This window comes from Hyaena hyaena, unplaced genomic scaffold (assembly GCF_003009895.1).
Source record: "Hyaena hyaena isolate Hyena2069 unplaced genomic scaffold, ASM300989v1 scaffold_11, whole genome shotgun sequence".
NCBI classification, from domain to species: domain Eukaryota; kingdom Metazoa; phylum Chordata; class Mammalia; order Carnivora; family Hyaenidae; genus Hyaena; species Hyaena hyaena.
Window position 1 is genome coordinate 1,013,451 of NW_024080643.1, and position 13,745 is coordinate 1,027,195.

The 13,745-nt window shown below is 49.0% G+C and overlaps 1 protein-coding gene across 4 annotated transcripts in view; it reads left to right on the forward strand.

The window, feature by feature from the left end:
- Positions 1-13,745, forward strand: part of SLC7A1 (solute carrier family 7 member 1) — a 76,923-nt gene that overhangs the window by 48,825 nt on the left and 14,353 nt on the right. For all 4 annotated transcript variants that reach the window (XM_039254574.1, XM_039254565.1, XM_039254590.1 and 1 more), the window contains 3 exons: positions 2,209-2,592; positions 6,108-6,266; positions 8,038-8,212. In XM_039254574.1, coding sequence (XP_039110505.1) covers positions 2,223-2,592; positions 6,108-6,266; positions 8,038-8,212 — 704 coding nt within the window. In that variant the 5' untranslated portion in view covers positions 2,209-2,222. The remainder of the gene's footprint in view (positions 1-2,208; positions 2,593-6,107; positions 6,267-8,037; positions 8,213-13,745) is intronic.

Genomic DNA, 13,745 nt, shown 5'->3' on the forward strand with positions numbered 1-13,745 from the left:
CGGAGCCCTAGAGCTGGGGCCACTGTGCCTTCCCAGCTCCGTGACCTTGTTTGACCCTTGGCTCTGAGTCATTTCTCTTCATCTTTATACAAGGGGCTCAGAACACATGACTCTTATTCCTCCTCCTAGCTGGAAACTTCTGAGTCTTGAGATCAACATTTTTTTTTTCCTGCCTGGTCAGGTGAAGTGCAGAGAGGCCCATCCCTGTTCCTGTGTGACTGCACAGAGGGTCCTGCCAGAGCCTGGGGGCGGAGGGCACAGGGCGTGGCTGCGAGGCCAGGTGTTTCAGGTGGTTAGGTATGGACTTGGCGAGGTCTGCCATTTTCCATTTAGGTTATTTTGTTTTCCAGTGACTTAATTGTAGCAACGTTAGGTCAGTAAATGCCAGTTGATAATAAAGATGAAAAAGCAGTGATCTTTTTTTTTTTATTGTTTTTTATTTATTTCTAGGAAAGAGAGAGAGAGACAGCGTGAGCAGGGGAGGGTCAGAGAGAGAGGGAGTCACAGACTGAAACAGGCTCCAGGCTCTGAGCTGGCAGTCAGCACAGAGCCCGACGCGGGGCCCGAACCCACGAACCGCGAGATCATGACCTAAGCGAAAGTCGGACGCTTAACCGACTAAGCCACCCAGGTGCCCCTAGCAGTGATCTTTTTGTACCTCGGTAGCTAAAAGTCATGATGATAGCTTCTCTCTGCACGTGGTGTTTTTTGAAAATAAACTCTTCAGTTTAGAACAGTTTTAGATTTAGAGAAACTGAAGATCGTACAGAGAGTTCCTTATACTCCACACTTGTTTGTTTCCTCTATTGTTAGCACCTTAGTGCGGATGATCAGTTACAACCCCCAGTGACCTGATACGGATACAACGAATGCCTGTGCTTTGTTTAGATTTTGTTAGTTTTCCCCTTATCTTTTTTCTACTTCAGGATCCCATCCAGGATCCCACGTTACATTTAGCTGCCATGTGTCCCTTCGGCTCCTCTTGGCTGTGACAGTTTCTTGACCTTCCCTTGTTCCTGAGGACCTGACAGTTATGAGGAGCTCGGGCCAGGTGTTTTGTAGAATGTTCCCTGTCTGTCAGTTGTCTGATAGTATTCTCATGATTAGACTGGGGCGATGGGCTTGAGGAGGAAGATCACAGAGGTCAAGTGCCCTTCTCGTCACATTACCTAATCCAATGTTTATCCTTGTGGACCATGGCCCCCTGGCCGAGGTAGTGTTGGTTTGGTTTCTCCACTGTTTTTCTGTCTTTTCCAGGCTGCCCTCTGTGGAAGGAAGTCATGTGGGCAGTCCCCTTGAGGCTGGGGAGGTTCGTTCCATGTCTTTGAGGGTGGGTGCTGGTATCCTGGCCAATGGCTCGCTGGCCCTCCTCACCCCTGTGGGATGAACTGCCCAGGCAAGGTTGGCCTGTGTGTTACAGGAGAGGGATTGAAGTGCTGGCCTGGGATGCGGTCCATTATGTGCACGCATCCTGGGGCCCCGCCCTGGGCTTGTTCCGGGTGAAGCAGGTTGGATGATGCAAGCCATTGGTGAACACGTGCCCTCTCTTGATCTGTGCTCAGAAGCATATCATGTAGCACATTGGGCTGTTTTGGCCCGGAAGAAAAGGGCCTCTTGGAGTGGTAACAGTTATAAACACCCCTAATTTATAATAATCCAACATTTTTTTCTTCTCTGTACCTAACTCTGTATTAACTTAAAAGCAGAAGCAGCTTGGTTCTTGCCCTCAGGGGATCCCAGCAAGGTCTGAAAAGGCATCGTTATTGCTATTCAAGGCCCTTGGGTTTTAATAATTAAATATGGATCCGTTTGCCTTCCATAGCATTATACTTGGAATAACATCTTGTTTTTTATGGTACATTGTATGATTGTTGAGGGCAAGAACAATGCCGTTCGTTTGTGTTTCTCATACTGTGTAATTTCTGTCCATAGAATGCTCTCAACTGAGAACTGGAGTAAATGCGGCAGCCCAGAGACCTCGAAGTGCAGGCAGCTGGGTAGATTGACCTCCCCGGCATTTCCGTCCATGCTGGGCAAGCCTGGGGCTGGGAGAACTTGCAGGCGCATGTTGGAATAACCAGTTGTGGAGTTCTGGGATTTAAAGTATTTTTGCAGTAAAGGACATGGTGGCCATCTGTGTTGCGAGAGACGAGGTTACGGGTGGAAAGAAAGGCAATAACGAACACTTTGGATCTTTTCCTCCCACAGGTTTGAACAGCGCAATGGGGTGCAAAGTTCTGCTCGGCATTGGGAACCAGATGCTGCGCCGGAAGGTCGTGGACTGTAGCCGGGAGGAGAGCCGGCTCTCTCGCTGCCTGAACACTTTTGACCTGGTGGCTCTCGGGGTGGGCAGCACGCTCGGTGCTGGCGTGTACGTCCTGGCTGGGGCTGTGGCCCGTGAGGACGCGGGCCCTGCCATCGTCATCTCCTTCCTGATTGCGGCGCTGGCCTCGGTGCTGGCCGGCCTCTGCTACGGAGAGTTTGGTGCTCGGGTCCCCAAGACGGGCTCGGCCTACCTCTACAGCTACGTCACCGTCGGGGAGCTCTGGGCCTTCATCACTGGTTGGAACCTAATCCTCTCCTACATCATCGGTACGTCACAGGAGGCCTGGAGCCTGGTCCCTTCCCCCTCTGCTGTTCTCACCTCCAAACCATGGGCCTTGCTCAGCTTGGCTCCCCAAATGGACCAAGTCTAGCTTCTCCCTGGAAGTCTAGCTCCTCCCTTGACTGTTGTACATGTTCCCTTTCCCTTATATGAAAGGAGGGGGCGGCCTTTGGGGATCACTGCTCTTTCTGGTCTGTGCCCCTGTATTTAACAGTCAGGCATGTCAGACTGTTAGCAAGGTACAAGCCAGGCCAACGAGGATGTCAGTCCTGGTAACACAAGAGCCGTAGAGTCAATGGGAAGTTGCTGTTACTTAAAAGAGTATAGTCCCTTTTAGTATTTTTGATTACGATTACTAAACACATCACTGATAGAGAAAAATTTGGGAAATACAGAAAAGTGTGAAGCAGAAAGTAGACATTGCCCGATCTAACAACCCAGAGAAATTATTCATTCATTCGTTCTTTCAACAAATATTTATTGAGTCCATCCTCTGTGCCAGACATTGTGCTAGATATTAGGGACCCAATGAAAGAGTAAAATAATCTCTGTTCTTAAGAGTTTGGGGATCTGACTATTGTTAATATTTTTGTAACCATAAATGCATAGTTTTTGTCCAGCATGTCTCTTTATTGATAAAACAGTATATAGTAAGGATTTCTCATAGTATTAAGGATTTTTCTGTAGTGATATTCCAAATGACTGTATACCATTATATAGTTTTCTCTACATAGCATGATTTTTTAGATGTCCTGTGGGGTATTTAGGCTGTTTCCAGTTGTGTTACTATTTTTATAAACAGTTAATCACTTAATGTCTTTGGGTGTAGCCATGATTTTTTTTTTTTTCCTTTAAAATGATCTTAAGAAGCAGGATGTCTAGGTCAGTGGGCTGCATATTTTTAAAAGGTGTTTATTTATTTATTTGGAGAGAGAGAACACTAGGAGGGGAGGGCAGGTAGAGAGGGAGGGAGAAGATCAAGCAGGCCGGGCTGCCAGCGCAGATCCCGACGTGGGGCTTGAGGCCAGAAACCGGGAGATCATGACCTGAGCTGTCTCAACCTTCTGAGCCACCTAGGCGCCCAGGCCTGCGTATTGTTCTCTTGTTGTTGAGCATGTCAGCCGTTCTTTTTTTTTTTCTTTTAAGTTTATTTATTTTTAAGAGAGAGAGCGAGTATGTGGGGCAGGGGCAGAGAGAGAGGGGGACAGAGGATCAGAAGTGGGCTCTGCTCAGAGAGCCCGATGCGGGCCTCGAAGTTACAAACCCTGAGATCATGACCTGAGGTGAAGGCAGGTGCTTAACCAACTGAGGCACCCAGGCACCCCTTAGGCCTGTGTATTTTTAAGGCCCATATTACCTGTGATCCTTCAGATGGCCAGAGGCCCCTTTCCTCACATACTTAATCACCCTGGGCATTGGCATTAAAAAAAAAAACAACTGATAAACAAAAACACTAAAAAAATAAAGTCTTCTCACTTTGGTGGGCGAGAAGGTGTTGTTTCTCTTTGTGTTGTTTTTTTTATTACAACCAGAGTTGAACACATCAACTTAAAAGAGACAAACACCTGAGTATAAGAATAACCAAAGGATATGAATGGCCAGTTCCTAAAAGTAGAAATATAAATAGCCACTAAACATTCCATTGATGTTTCAGCAAGCTTTTTGTAATATCATCAAAACACAGGAAGATGTGGTAAGCGGGTCCCGGCTCGCTCCTGCGTCCCCTGCACTGGGAATGTCGTAGGGGGCCGTGTGCTACCCGCTGGGTGCTGGCCCTGGGCTCTGTGCAGGGCCCCCACTGCGGCTTGCCCAGGCCATCTGGCGGAGGACTCCCACCAGGCTCTCTGAGGGGCACATCCCTTTCTTTTCAGTGACTGCTACCAGACAGCCACCATAGCTCATGCTTCTGCATTCGAAAATAAAATTCGTAATAATGGGAGTTTTCAGTTTTGTTTTTTTTTTCAGCACAGCATTAAAACTTATAACCACAAATACTCATACAAGCTCAGGTCCCTGAGTGGGGACGTAGCCATCTTAAATGGGCTGTTCTGTTCCCAGAGGATTTCCCTGGGCCTAAAGCAAAACCAGGAGCATGAATTGCCCGCTGCCACCACACCAACAAATGAAAGATTACTTGCCAGAGCGGTGTTTGCTTGTAGCCGACTGACTCACACATGTGTTATTGTGGGTGAGTCTCAGCTTTAGGTTTCAGGGAAGGGCAGTTTTTCCTAGCAAACGTGTGTGTGTGTGTGTGTGTGTGTGTGTGTGTGTATTTTAAGCAAACGTGTGTGTGTGTGTGTGTGTGTGTCTGTGTGTGTGTGTGTATTTTAAGCCATGTTGCAGAGCTAGGGAGTGGGGTAGGCCAGGAAGGAAGGCTGGGCGGCCCCCACCCTCACGGCAAGCCTTGGAGCCTGATCTGCAGGGAGCTGGCCTCTGTAGGGAAGGTGGTGGGGAGACTAGTTGTCTTCACTGGGCTGTGTGGCCTTGAGGGACAGAAGTCATAATAGGCTGGACGCTGAGGATGAAGAAACATGGTTAAATTTCTGAGCTGATGTAAAAAAACACTCCACAGGATAGCAAATAACACTGAATCTCTGTAGTTCCCTCTGGCTGAATCCTGTGGGTGACCCAGACCACAGTCACTAGTAAAGCCCCCTTGAAAACAAAGGAAAATGCTCTATGTGAATCCTGGAATTTTAGTGACATTTCCTGGAAAAGCTGTGACTTTATCCAGGCTGGTAGGGAGAGGGCACAGCCATGGGTCGGTGGCATTCATGGTGCTGCATCTGTGTGAGTTCCTCGTGGTAGGGGGTGTGGAGGTGGCTCTGTCTGTGGTCAGACACCTGGGGACCTGTGGCCCCTGGATCAGGTGCCAGATTTGGTCACACAAGTGGCAGAGGTGGGCTGACGCCTGCTGGGGGTAAGCCCATGACTTTGTGGCTGGGGTGAGGGCCAGCATGTGTGGGTCTCATTGGTCCCCCACTTGCTGGGAGAACAGCGTTCACCTGTGGATGGGGGCCATCAGCTCTGTCGCCAGGAGGGTCTTGGAGAAGTTGCCTCCTGAGCCAGGTGCCTCCAGCTGCTGACCGCACCTGGTGAGTGGATCACAAAGTCAGTGCTGCGATTTACCACCAGTTTTCTTTTAGTAACGAAATAAAATATGCAGAGTTGAATGAATACTCTGAGTGCATCTCAGGTGATCAGGGTAATAACGCTGTTTTGTAAAACGTTTGCTACCCAGTCATGTGTTTGGGACACAGTGTACGTGCTCATGCTGGGTTGTGATGGAAAGTTGTTTCCAGGCCCGTGAAGCTGGCCCCTTCTCACTTCACTGCAGACACTGAGTCTCACTTCCGGGCTAGCACAGGCCGGGGTCTGGCTGCTGCCACCGCGTCCCAGTGCATCATCTGGGGCCCCACACAGAGGCTGTGGAGGGGAGCTTGCTGACAAATACTGTTCATTGTTTTCCTTCATTTCCTCTGGTGCGTGTGTCTCGTGGCAGGTACTTCAAGCGTGGCGAGGGCCTGGAGCGCAACGTTCGATGAGCTGATCGGCAAACCCATTGGGGAGTTCTCGCGGAAGCATATGGCTCTGAATGCCCCCGGGGTGCTGGCTGAGAACCCAGACATATTTGCTGTGATCATAATCCTTATCCTAACAGGTAAAGCCCCACAGTGCCACGCAGGTTGCAGTGAGTGGCCTGAGGGGTGAGACAGGCCCCGGTTAAGTCTTTCTCTTCCTTTTCTCTTTCTCCCTGCCCCTCATTTTCTTCTTTTCTTTCTGTAACGAATGCAGACATCTTTTTTGTCCTAATGGCTGCTTGTACACACAAGGTTGGCCTGCTGAATAGCTGCCAGAGCTGCATGCCATTTAGTTAAAGGAGAGTTTGTGTAGTGGTTTGTGGAGTAGGATTTTGTTAGGATTGTGAGCGTTTTGTACAAGTGACCCAGGTGTATAAGCTCCCTTGGGTGGGCGAGCATTTGGAAGGGATGGTGGCATCCTTCAGCCAGGAGGATGCAGGGTGAGGTCAGTCTGAGCTCCAGTGTGTGCCTTGGGCGTTGGAGAAGTCTTAGGTAGTTTACACCTAACAGCCATCAAAATGCCCTTTAAATAGATAAGTGTCACGAGAGAATCATGGGTCCAGAATTTTAAAAATCCAGATGTTGCTTGAACACAGCGGATGGCAGCGTCTTCCTAGTGACCTTTGTCTGTGTCTCAGCCTCGAGGATGGGACTTTTGTTCCATGTGGAACTTACTGGGCGAGTATTGGGCTGAATGCAGATAAATTTCCCTTTGAGGCTGGAAAATGCTGGATGGCTTTTAAAAACAACATGCCTTATTTTACGCACCATGTAATTGAAATCATCTTCCGCAGGCCAGTCTCAGCAGTCTTCTGGCCCAGCTGGCAGGAACGTGGGTCAGAAATTAAGTTCGCACTAGTGAGATTTTCATAAACATGAGAGGGAGGGATGCCAAAGAGAAAACAGAGCGAGGTGTTCCCTGTGATTAATTGCTCACTTCCCTTCTAATGCCTTCACTTCAGGATTCAGTCTCTAGTGAAATGCATTTTATATTCTGTGTGGCAGGGCAGCACTCTCAAGTCCTAAGCAGTGGTCACCCCCGTCGCCTGGACATCTTCCCAAGCTTTTCTTAGCCAGCCAGGAGTTTAGCCACAGAAGTCCCCAAAGGGTACCTTTACCCCAAGGTGATCCTGTGACCTCTCAGCCTCAGAAACGGTGTTGTCCTGTGGTTCCTGTGTGTTGTGATCACTTGTCTTTTTTTTTCCTTATTGTGAGTCTATGAGCTGTAGCTAGTCTAGCTGAGACATTGCGTTATATGCTCTGAGTCCGCTGACAAACTGCATAATCAGTGGTTCCGTAATCATCAGGAGTTGTCATTGCTGATACCACTAACGTTCCAAAGTGAGTCTGATAATTTTCATATCTGAAAAACCCCCTTCGTTTTACCAAGAAACTGAGCAAAAGGTCTCTTCCTTGGAGAAAAAAAAGTCCTGCCCCCCTGAGAGGAGTGGAAAGTATATTAGTTGAGAGGAGAAGGTGCCAGAAGAGGCCTTCTCTTCATCGCTGGGAAGGACTTGCTCTCCAGGGCAGCTGGCCATTATATTCCTCTTCTCTGCAGTCCTTGGGTGCCCCCTGGGTGGCATCCTCCACTCCAGAGGGGACCTGGAAGGCTGACTTCAATAGCTTTGTGAACCACCCCGTGGACTTAGGTTATTTTGATGCCTGCCTCTAGAAGGATTACTAATTCAGCCCCGTTCCCAGAGGCTCACAGAAATCTTAGGATGGTTGATGCCGTTTGGATTCTTCTTAAGTCACCTTCCTGTCTGATCCCTGATCCTTTCCCAGGAAGGACTTGCCTGGCACAAAGTGAATACCCTCAGGCAAAATTTTCTTGTGTGTGTGCTTTTTCAGGACTTTTAACTCTCGGCGTGAAAGAGTCAACCATGGTCAACAAAATATTCACCTGCGTCAACGTTCTGGTCTTGGGCTTCATAATGGTGTCGGGGTTCGTGAAAGGGTCGATTAAAAACTGGCAGCTCACGGAGGAGGATTTCAGGAACACATCCCACCATCTCTGCCTGAACAAGTGAGTCGTTGAGTCTTCCTCTCAGCATGTGGCAGCTGACTCGTACTTAACAACACACACTAGCATCAGGGGCATGTGATTGGCTAGAAGAGTGTGTGCCTTTATAACAAATATAATTTGAATTTGAATTAACTTTTTTGTTTTTGCAGTAAATTTTTTGAAATTGGTGCTAGGTTTCGTTTCCCTGAACTTGACAGAACATTGTATGATGAGGGTATTCAGGAAAACAAAATTTCATTCTAATTCTAGAATTACACATCTTTGGAGATCATTGTCAGACTCCAAAAGTTATCTATTTTTCCTCATATTCTGTTTCATGACCAACCTCTAAATGTTATATTCAACAAAGATTTTCTCTGCAAAACCATGGTGGTATCACCTTATTTTGAAACGTCTTCCTATTAATAACGTCGAGGGAGGAAGTACATGAAACTTTTATCACCGCTTTGGTCAGAGGTTTTCCGAATTACTGAAGTGTCAAAATGTGATTATAATAGTCTCTTTTTCCTGCTGTCATCTTGGGGTACACCAGCCCTGAAAGCCAGTGGCCCCATTGCCCTCATAATCTCTGACTCAAGGCACCCAGAGTTGGAGTCAAGTGACAGGCCTGCTCTCAGACCTGTCCTCTTTCAGGGCGCTCCGTGAAGCCTTATCAGCAAGCTCAGATTACCTAGGAAACAAAACCAGCCAATCAGAATGTTCTCTTTCTGATCTTGGTTGGTCAGATTTTTCAGGAGAATCTTAGGGTCCTGGGATGGAGAATGGGGAGTGAGAGTTTGTGATTCTGTTTTAATTACGACCAAAGGTTAAACTGCTCTGATAAGGAGGACCCTCCAGAAATGCAGTGCTTGTAAAAGGAGGGCCAGGTTGACGGCCATCGTGGCTGCACACAGGCTTTCAGGGACTCTGGTCATCCACCTGGCTGGCCTGTCATGCCCGAGGATTGTCCTCTACGGTCAGACCCGGGCTGTGGGCACGGGCAAAGTCCAGCTTTCCCAGAGAGGGAAGGGGGCGGAAGAGAGCATGCCCAGGGCTTCCCAGGGCAGACCCTGAAGATGCATGTCCCTTCTGCTGACATGCCACGGGTGGGAACCCAGTAGGGGCCCCATCTAGCTCTAAGGGATGCTGAGAAACAAGGTCCCACGCCGGGCATCCGAGCAGTCACGGGCGAACTTGGTCTCTGGTTAGGTAGGGCGCCCTCTTATCTTCCAGCTGTCTGGTCACTGGACAGGCATTGATGCATGTGACTAGTTCACTACTGGAATGCAAACAGGAAACTCTTGAATTAAATGCGAGAAATATTATGTGGTTAACAGTTCAAATACAAAGCGCCTTTTGGGGACTAAACTATTACAGAGATAAGAGATTTTAAATTCTTTTAAATAAGCAGCTCTCAGCCCACATAGGGCTTGAACTCATGACCCCAAGATTCAGAGTTGCATGCTCTACTGACTGAGCCAACCTGGCGCCCCTGAGAAATGAGGATTTTTAATGTAGCATTCCTGAGTCGTATTTATGCCACGTTTATTGGTGCCTGTTAACTCAGCGTGGAGTGAAGCCAGTTCCAAATAAGCTGGGAAGTAATAGTAGAGTTTGAACACTTGGGGGACTGTGTTTCTGGTTGCTATTTACAGAGCAGGAATTAAATATAGATGGAAGGGCTTATTTCCTGGTTGTTGACCGAGACGTAATTGTATTGTTTTTAGGAAGAGATGGTTTGTGCCAGCTGATGGTTCTTACTGTCATTGGTTGTCCTCACACACTTTGTGTCCTGGTGATGATGAAGGGCGCTGGCCCTTGCCCCGGGAGCGCTGCCTCTGCGGCACAGTGCTGCAGGTCCAGGGCAAAGCTTGGTCTTTCATTTTATTAAAACCTGTAAACTGCCTCCTTTTCTTTTCTTTTTTTTTCCTCCAGCCGTAGATTTGTATTTCTGACCATGGCCGTGTAGTCTTGCATGAAATTGCTTGTCTCTCTGAAACAATAGAGCTTTTCCCAACCAAACCACTCAGCACAGAGGAGCTTGAGGCTGCGTGGCTTTGGTGGCAGTTCTGACCATGCTGGGTTGTGATATTATGATGCTCCCTCCGTGACTGGCTGTAAAGGCCCCTGTGAACCTTGGAGTCTGTCGCTTGGTCTGAAATAGGAATGTCGTCTGACAGTCTGGCTGGTTGCCTACTGCCTTCAACATGCGCTGCTACCTCTGGCTTCCCTCTCCAGAGTCCTATAGATGGGTGACAGATGTAGTAAGTGTAAAGCTACAGTCCGGCCTGGAAACCCACTGAGAAGGTTTGGTTGGAGAGTTTCTTGTCAGTTAGGATGAAAACCCAAAAATATCATTGGCTTTCCTAAGATAAAGGCTTCGTTCTCGCAAGTCAGCATCTGCAGGCGGTCAGCCCAGCTCATTACTTTGGTGGTCCAAGGAGTCCAATTCTTCCATCTGATGGCCTTGTCCATGGCCTCCATTCCCAAGGTCACCCCAGGGTCCAAGATGGCTCCCACCAGCCGGAAAGAAATGAGAAAAGTAGTAGAGCACTCTTCCTCTCACTTCACTTGCCTGACGTTTCTCAGGAGATGTGTGCACCATGCCTGCCTAAGTCAAGTGGCTGCACCTTGTAGCTGGAGCATCTGAGAAGCATGTTGTCTTTATCCTTAGTGCTCCCGTGCCTACCTACCATATTGCAGCGTTATTACTGGGAAGAGGAAGGGGGTGTGGCGTCTGGGGACAACTGGCAGTTTCTGTCAGGGTGACATGCGGAAGTTACAAGGGTTGAGTCTTGATGAAGGATGCTTTCCACTGCTGTTGGGGGAAAAGGCCACACCGAGGAGAGGACCCCCTCCCCACCGTGGAAGCCCCCTCTCAAGGCCTCACCCCGGGGCTCAGGGGTGTTTATGAACACAAGATGGTTTTTCCTTCCTTCCTCTGCCAGCTACTCTTTCTGCCAACGTCTGGGTCACCGGTTGAGTGGCATGCGGAGAGCTGGCCACCCTGCTGTGGGAGCAGCGGCACTGGTCTAAGACCTGGCTTCAGCCTGCTCTGTCACCAGGGCCAGGCGACATCGGCCAGGTGGTGGCATGATCCCGCCTCCCCGTTTCCTCGTGTGTAAGTTGCCAGGTGCCGAGGGGCACAGCCACCACACGCAGATAACGGGGGTCAGTTACTGATTTACATAAAGAGCCTTTACAACATGTTTTGGTTTGAGGCCAGTAGAGCGGGTTCTGTGGTGGTATCCTGGCACTACGCTGCCCCTGAAAGCGGAATACCCACGCTGTTCTCAAACGTCGAACTTAGTGTTTTGAGTAGATGATGTTTTCACGTGGTTCATGCATTATGATGTTATAAAAAGGTTTACACTGAGAAATTGTGTTCCCATTCCTTCATCTACCTCATTGTCCCCCCACCACAGTGGTCATTTTCATTATCTTTGTGTAAAAGCTTCCAGCTTTTATCTGTATAAATAGAAGCAATTGTAAGTATACGTTTATATTTATTATGTAACTGATAGACATAATTCAGGTGTATATTCCCTCTCTTTTTACATGAAAAGCAACCTCTATCCACTTTTCTGCACCTTGCGTGTTTCCCTTGCTAGCATTTCCCACAGGGCTTTTCATTCGAGGACCTTGTCCTTTGTGATTGTGTGGTGTCCGGGCACCCGTGTGGCGATGGTCCAGAAGGGACTCAAGTCGATGGCAGCCAGGTTACTCCCATTGGTGGCCCCTGGAGTTCATGCAGGTTCAGACCTTCTGTGTCGCTCCCCTTCCATTGGATTCCGCCCCTGCTGCCGTCCCGAGCAGCGGGGAGGACACTGCCGTTGTGCTCTGCTCGCTGTCCCCAGCCCTGGGCTTGGTGGTCCCCGCTTTGCCTGTTCGCATGACGAAGGTGCGTTCAGGCCCAGTCCTCTTCTGCAAAGCCTCTTTCCAGGGTTTGATGTTTGTAGTGTCCTGCATTTTCCTCTTCCCTTCAAATGGAATTCCCAAAACCTTTGTGGTGCCTCTGCCTTGTGGTTGTTTAAAGCAAACCCGTCAGTCCTAGCGCTCGTTTATTCCTATTTGCGGCTGTTGTGTAGCCCTGGGTGTTAGTGGGCTCGCCGAGGTGGGCGGGCGTCTGGAGGCCTTACACACCCGTCTCTCTGTCCTGGCCGTTTTAGGGAGGCTGGGTCCTGACGAAGACCTTATGTTCTAGTTGCGTTCAGAAGTCCCCAGGACTTTGTCCAGGAAGTCCCAGGAGCCCCCAGAATCATCTCAATCATGAGTCCCCTTCATTTATCTTCTTATCCCTCTCTCCTGAGTGATTTGGCTGTCAGCTCTTTTGTTTTGGGCTTTGGCCTAAATCTTTTGTCATAGGCATCAGCCCACCAGGGCATCATACGTCCTTTGTGATGTGTGGATGCGCGGGTGCGGCCTGTGGCTTGCTGACTGACTTGTCCTGGGCTGCCATTTTTGTACTTGGGTTGTGGGTTTATTTTCATCCCAGCTTAAATTGACAACTTCCCTTTGAGTCTGGCAACAATTTTTCCTACGTCTATTGCTTGTGTGTTTCTGGGGGTCTCCCTCACATTGCTACTTACTGAACTGTATTAAGTGCCAGACTAAGGGCCTGCTTCACGCTCTCATGTCCAGGGACTCAGCAGCAGATTCTGAAACCAAGAACCCTGTAGGAATCAGTACCAGGCTCACTATTAGGAAATACTGGGTCTAAAGTGGTTATCTGTTTTATTAGTCGGTAAACCCCTCTGCAAGCAAATTTGACCAATGATTTGCTAACCCAGCCTTAACATCTTTGTAGGACTGGAATATTCTCTATGGCTCCCCTTCATATGTTTGGAAGTCAAGTGGTCAAGGGCAGCTTCCCCTGCAGAGCCAGGCAGTTGTCAGCTTGCTGAGTTAGGAGGGACCAAGGGGAGGTGGGGACCGTCTTCAGGGACTCTGTTAGGTGACTGTGCGACAGAAGGCCTGCAGCCTGCAGCCAGCTAAACATGTGGCTGGTGAGGGAGGAGCCAAGCCACCCTTTCTGGGCTGGGAGGTCTTCTGTTTTTCAGGCGGTGCCAGAGGCCTGGGGTGTATGAGGCTTAGAATCACCCCGTGATGGGTGGGGCCTGGAGTAGCCGTCCAGAACGACGAGAGGGATCCAGCCCAGGTCCCATGTGGCCATTCTGGGCCTGGACACGCTATTTAGAGACTCAGTTTCACTTCCTTGGAACTATTTCCTGAATCTTAAGGACCTCCAGGGTTTACAAAGTGTTGGACTGTGTCTGTTACGTTGGCAGATAGGCCCTGCGCCCCGCCTGAGCCATGCTGGGTGCTGGGAGGCACTGGGGGGCACTGGTCCACAACCATGTCCACATCCCTGTTTACCATGTGCTGTGGGGCTTGGGAAATGCTCTTGTTGACGAAGACAGTTTTTCTTTTTTTTTTTTTTTTAAACCTCAGTATCTCTGCTTCTTTTGAGACTTGAGTTACTGGTAAATATAGGAAACTTTTTACATTTGGTTCCTGGTTGGGGGGGCGGCTGCACCCAGGTGACAGCGCTTTT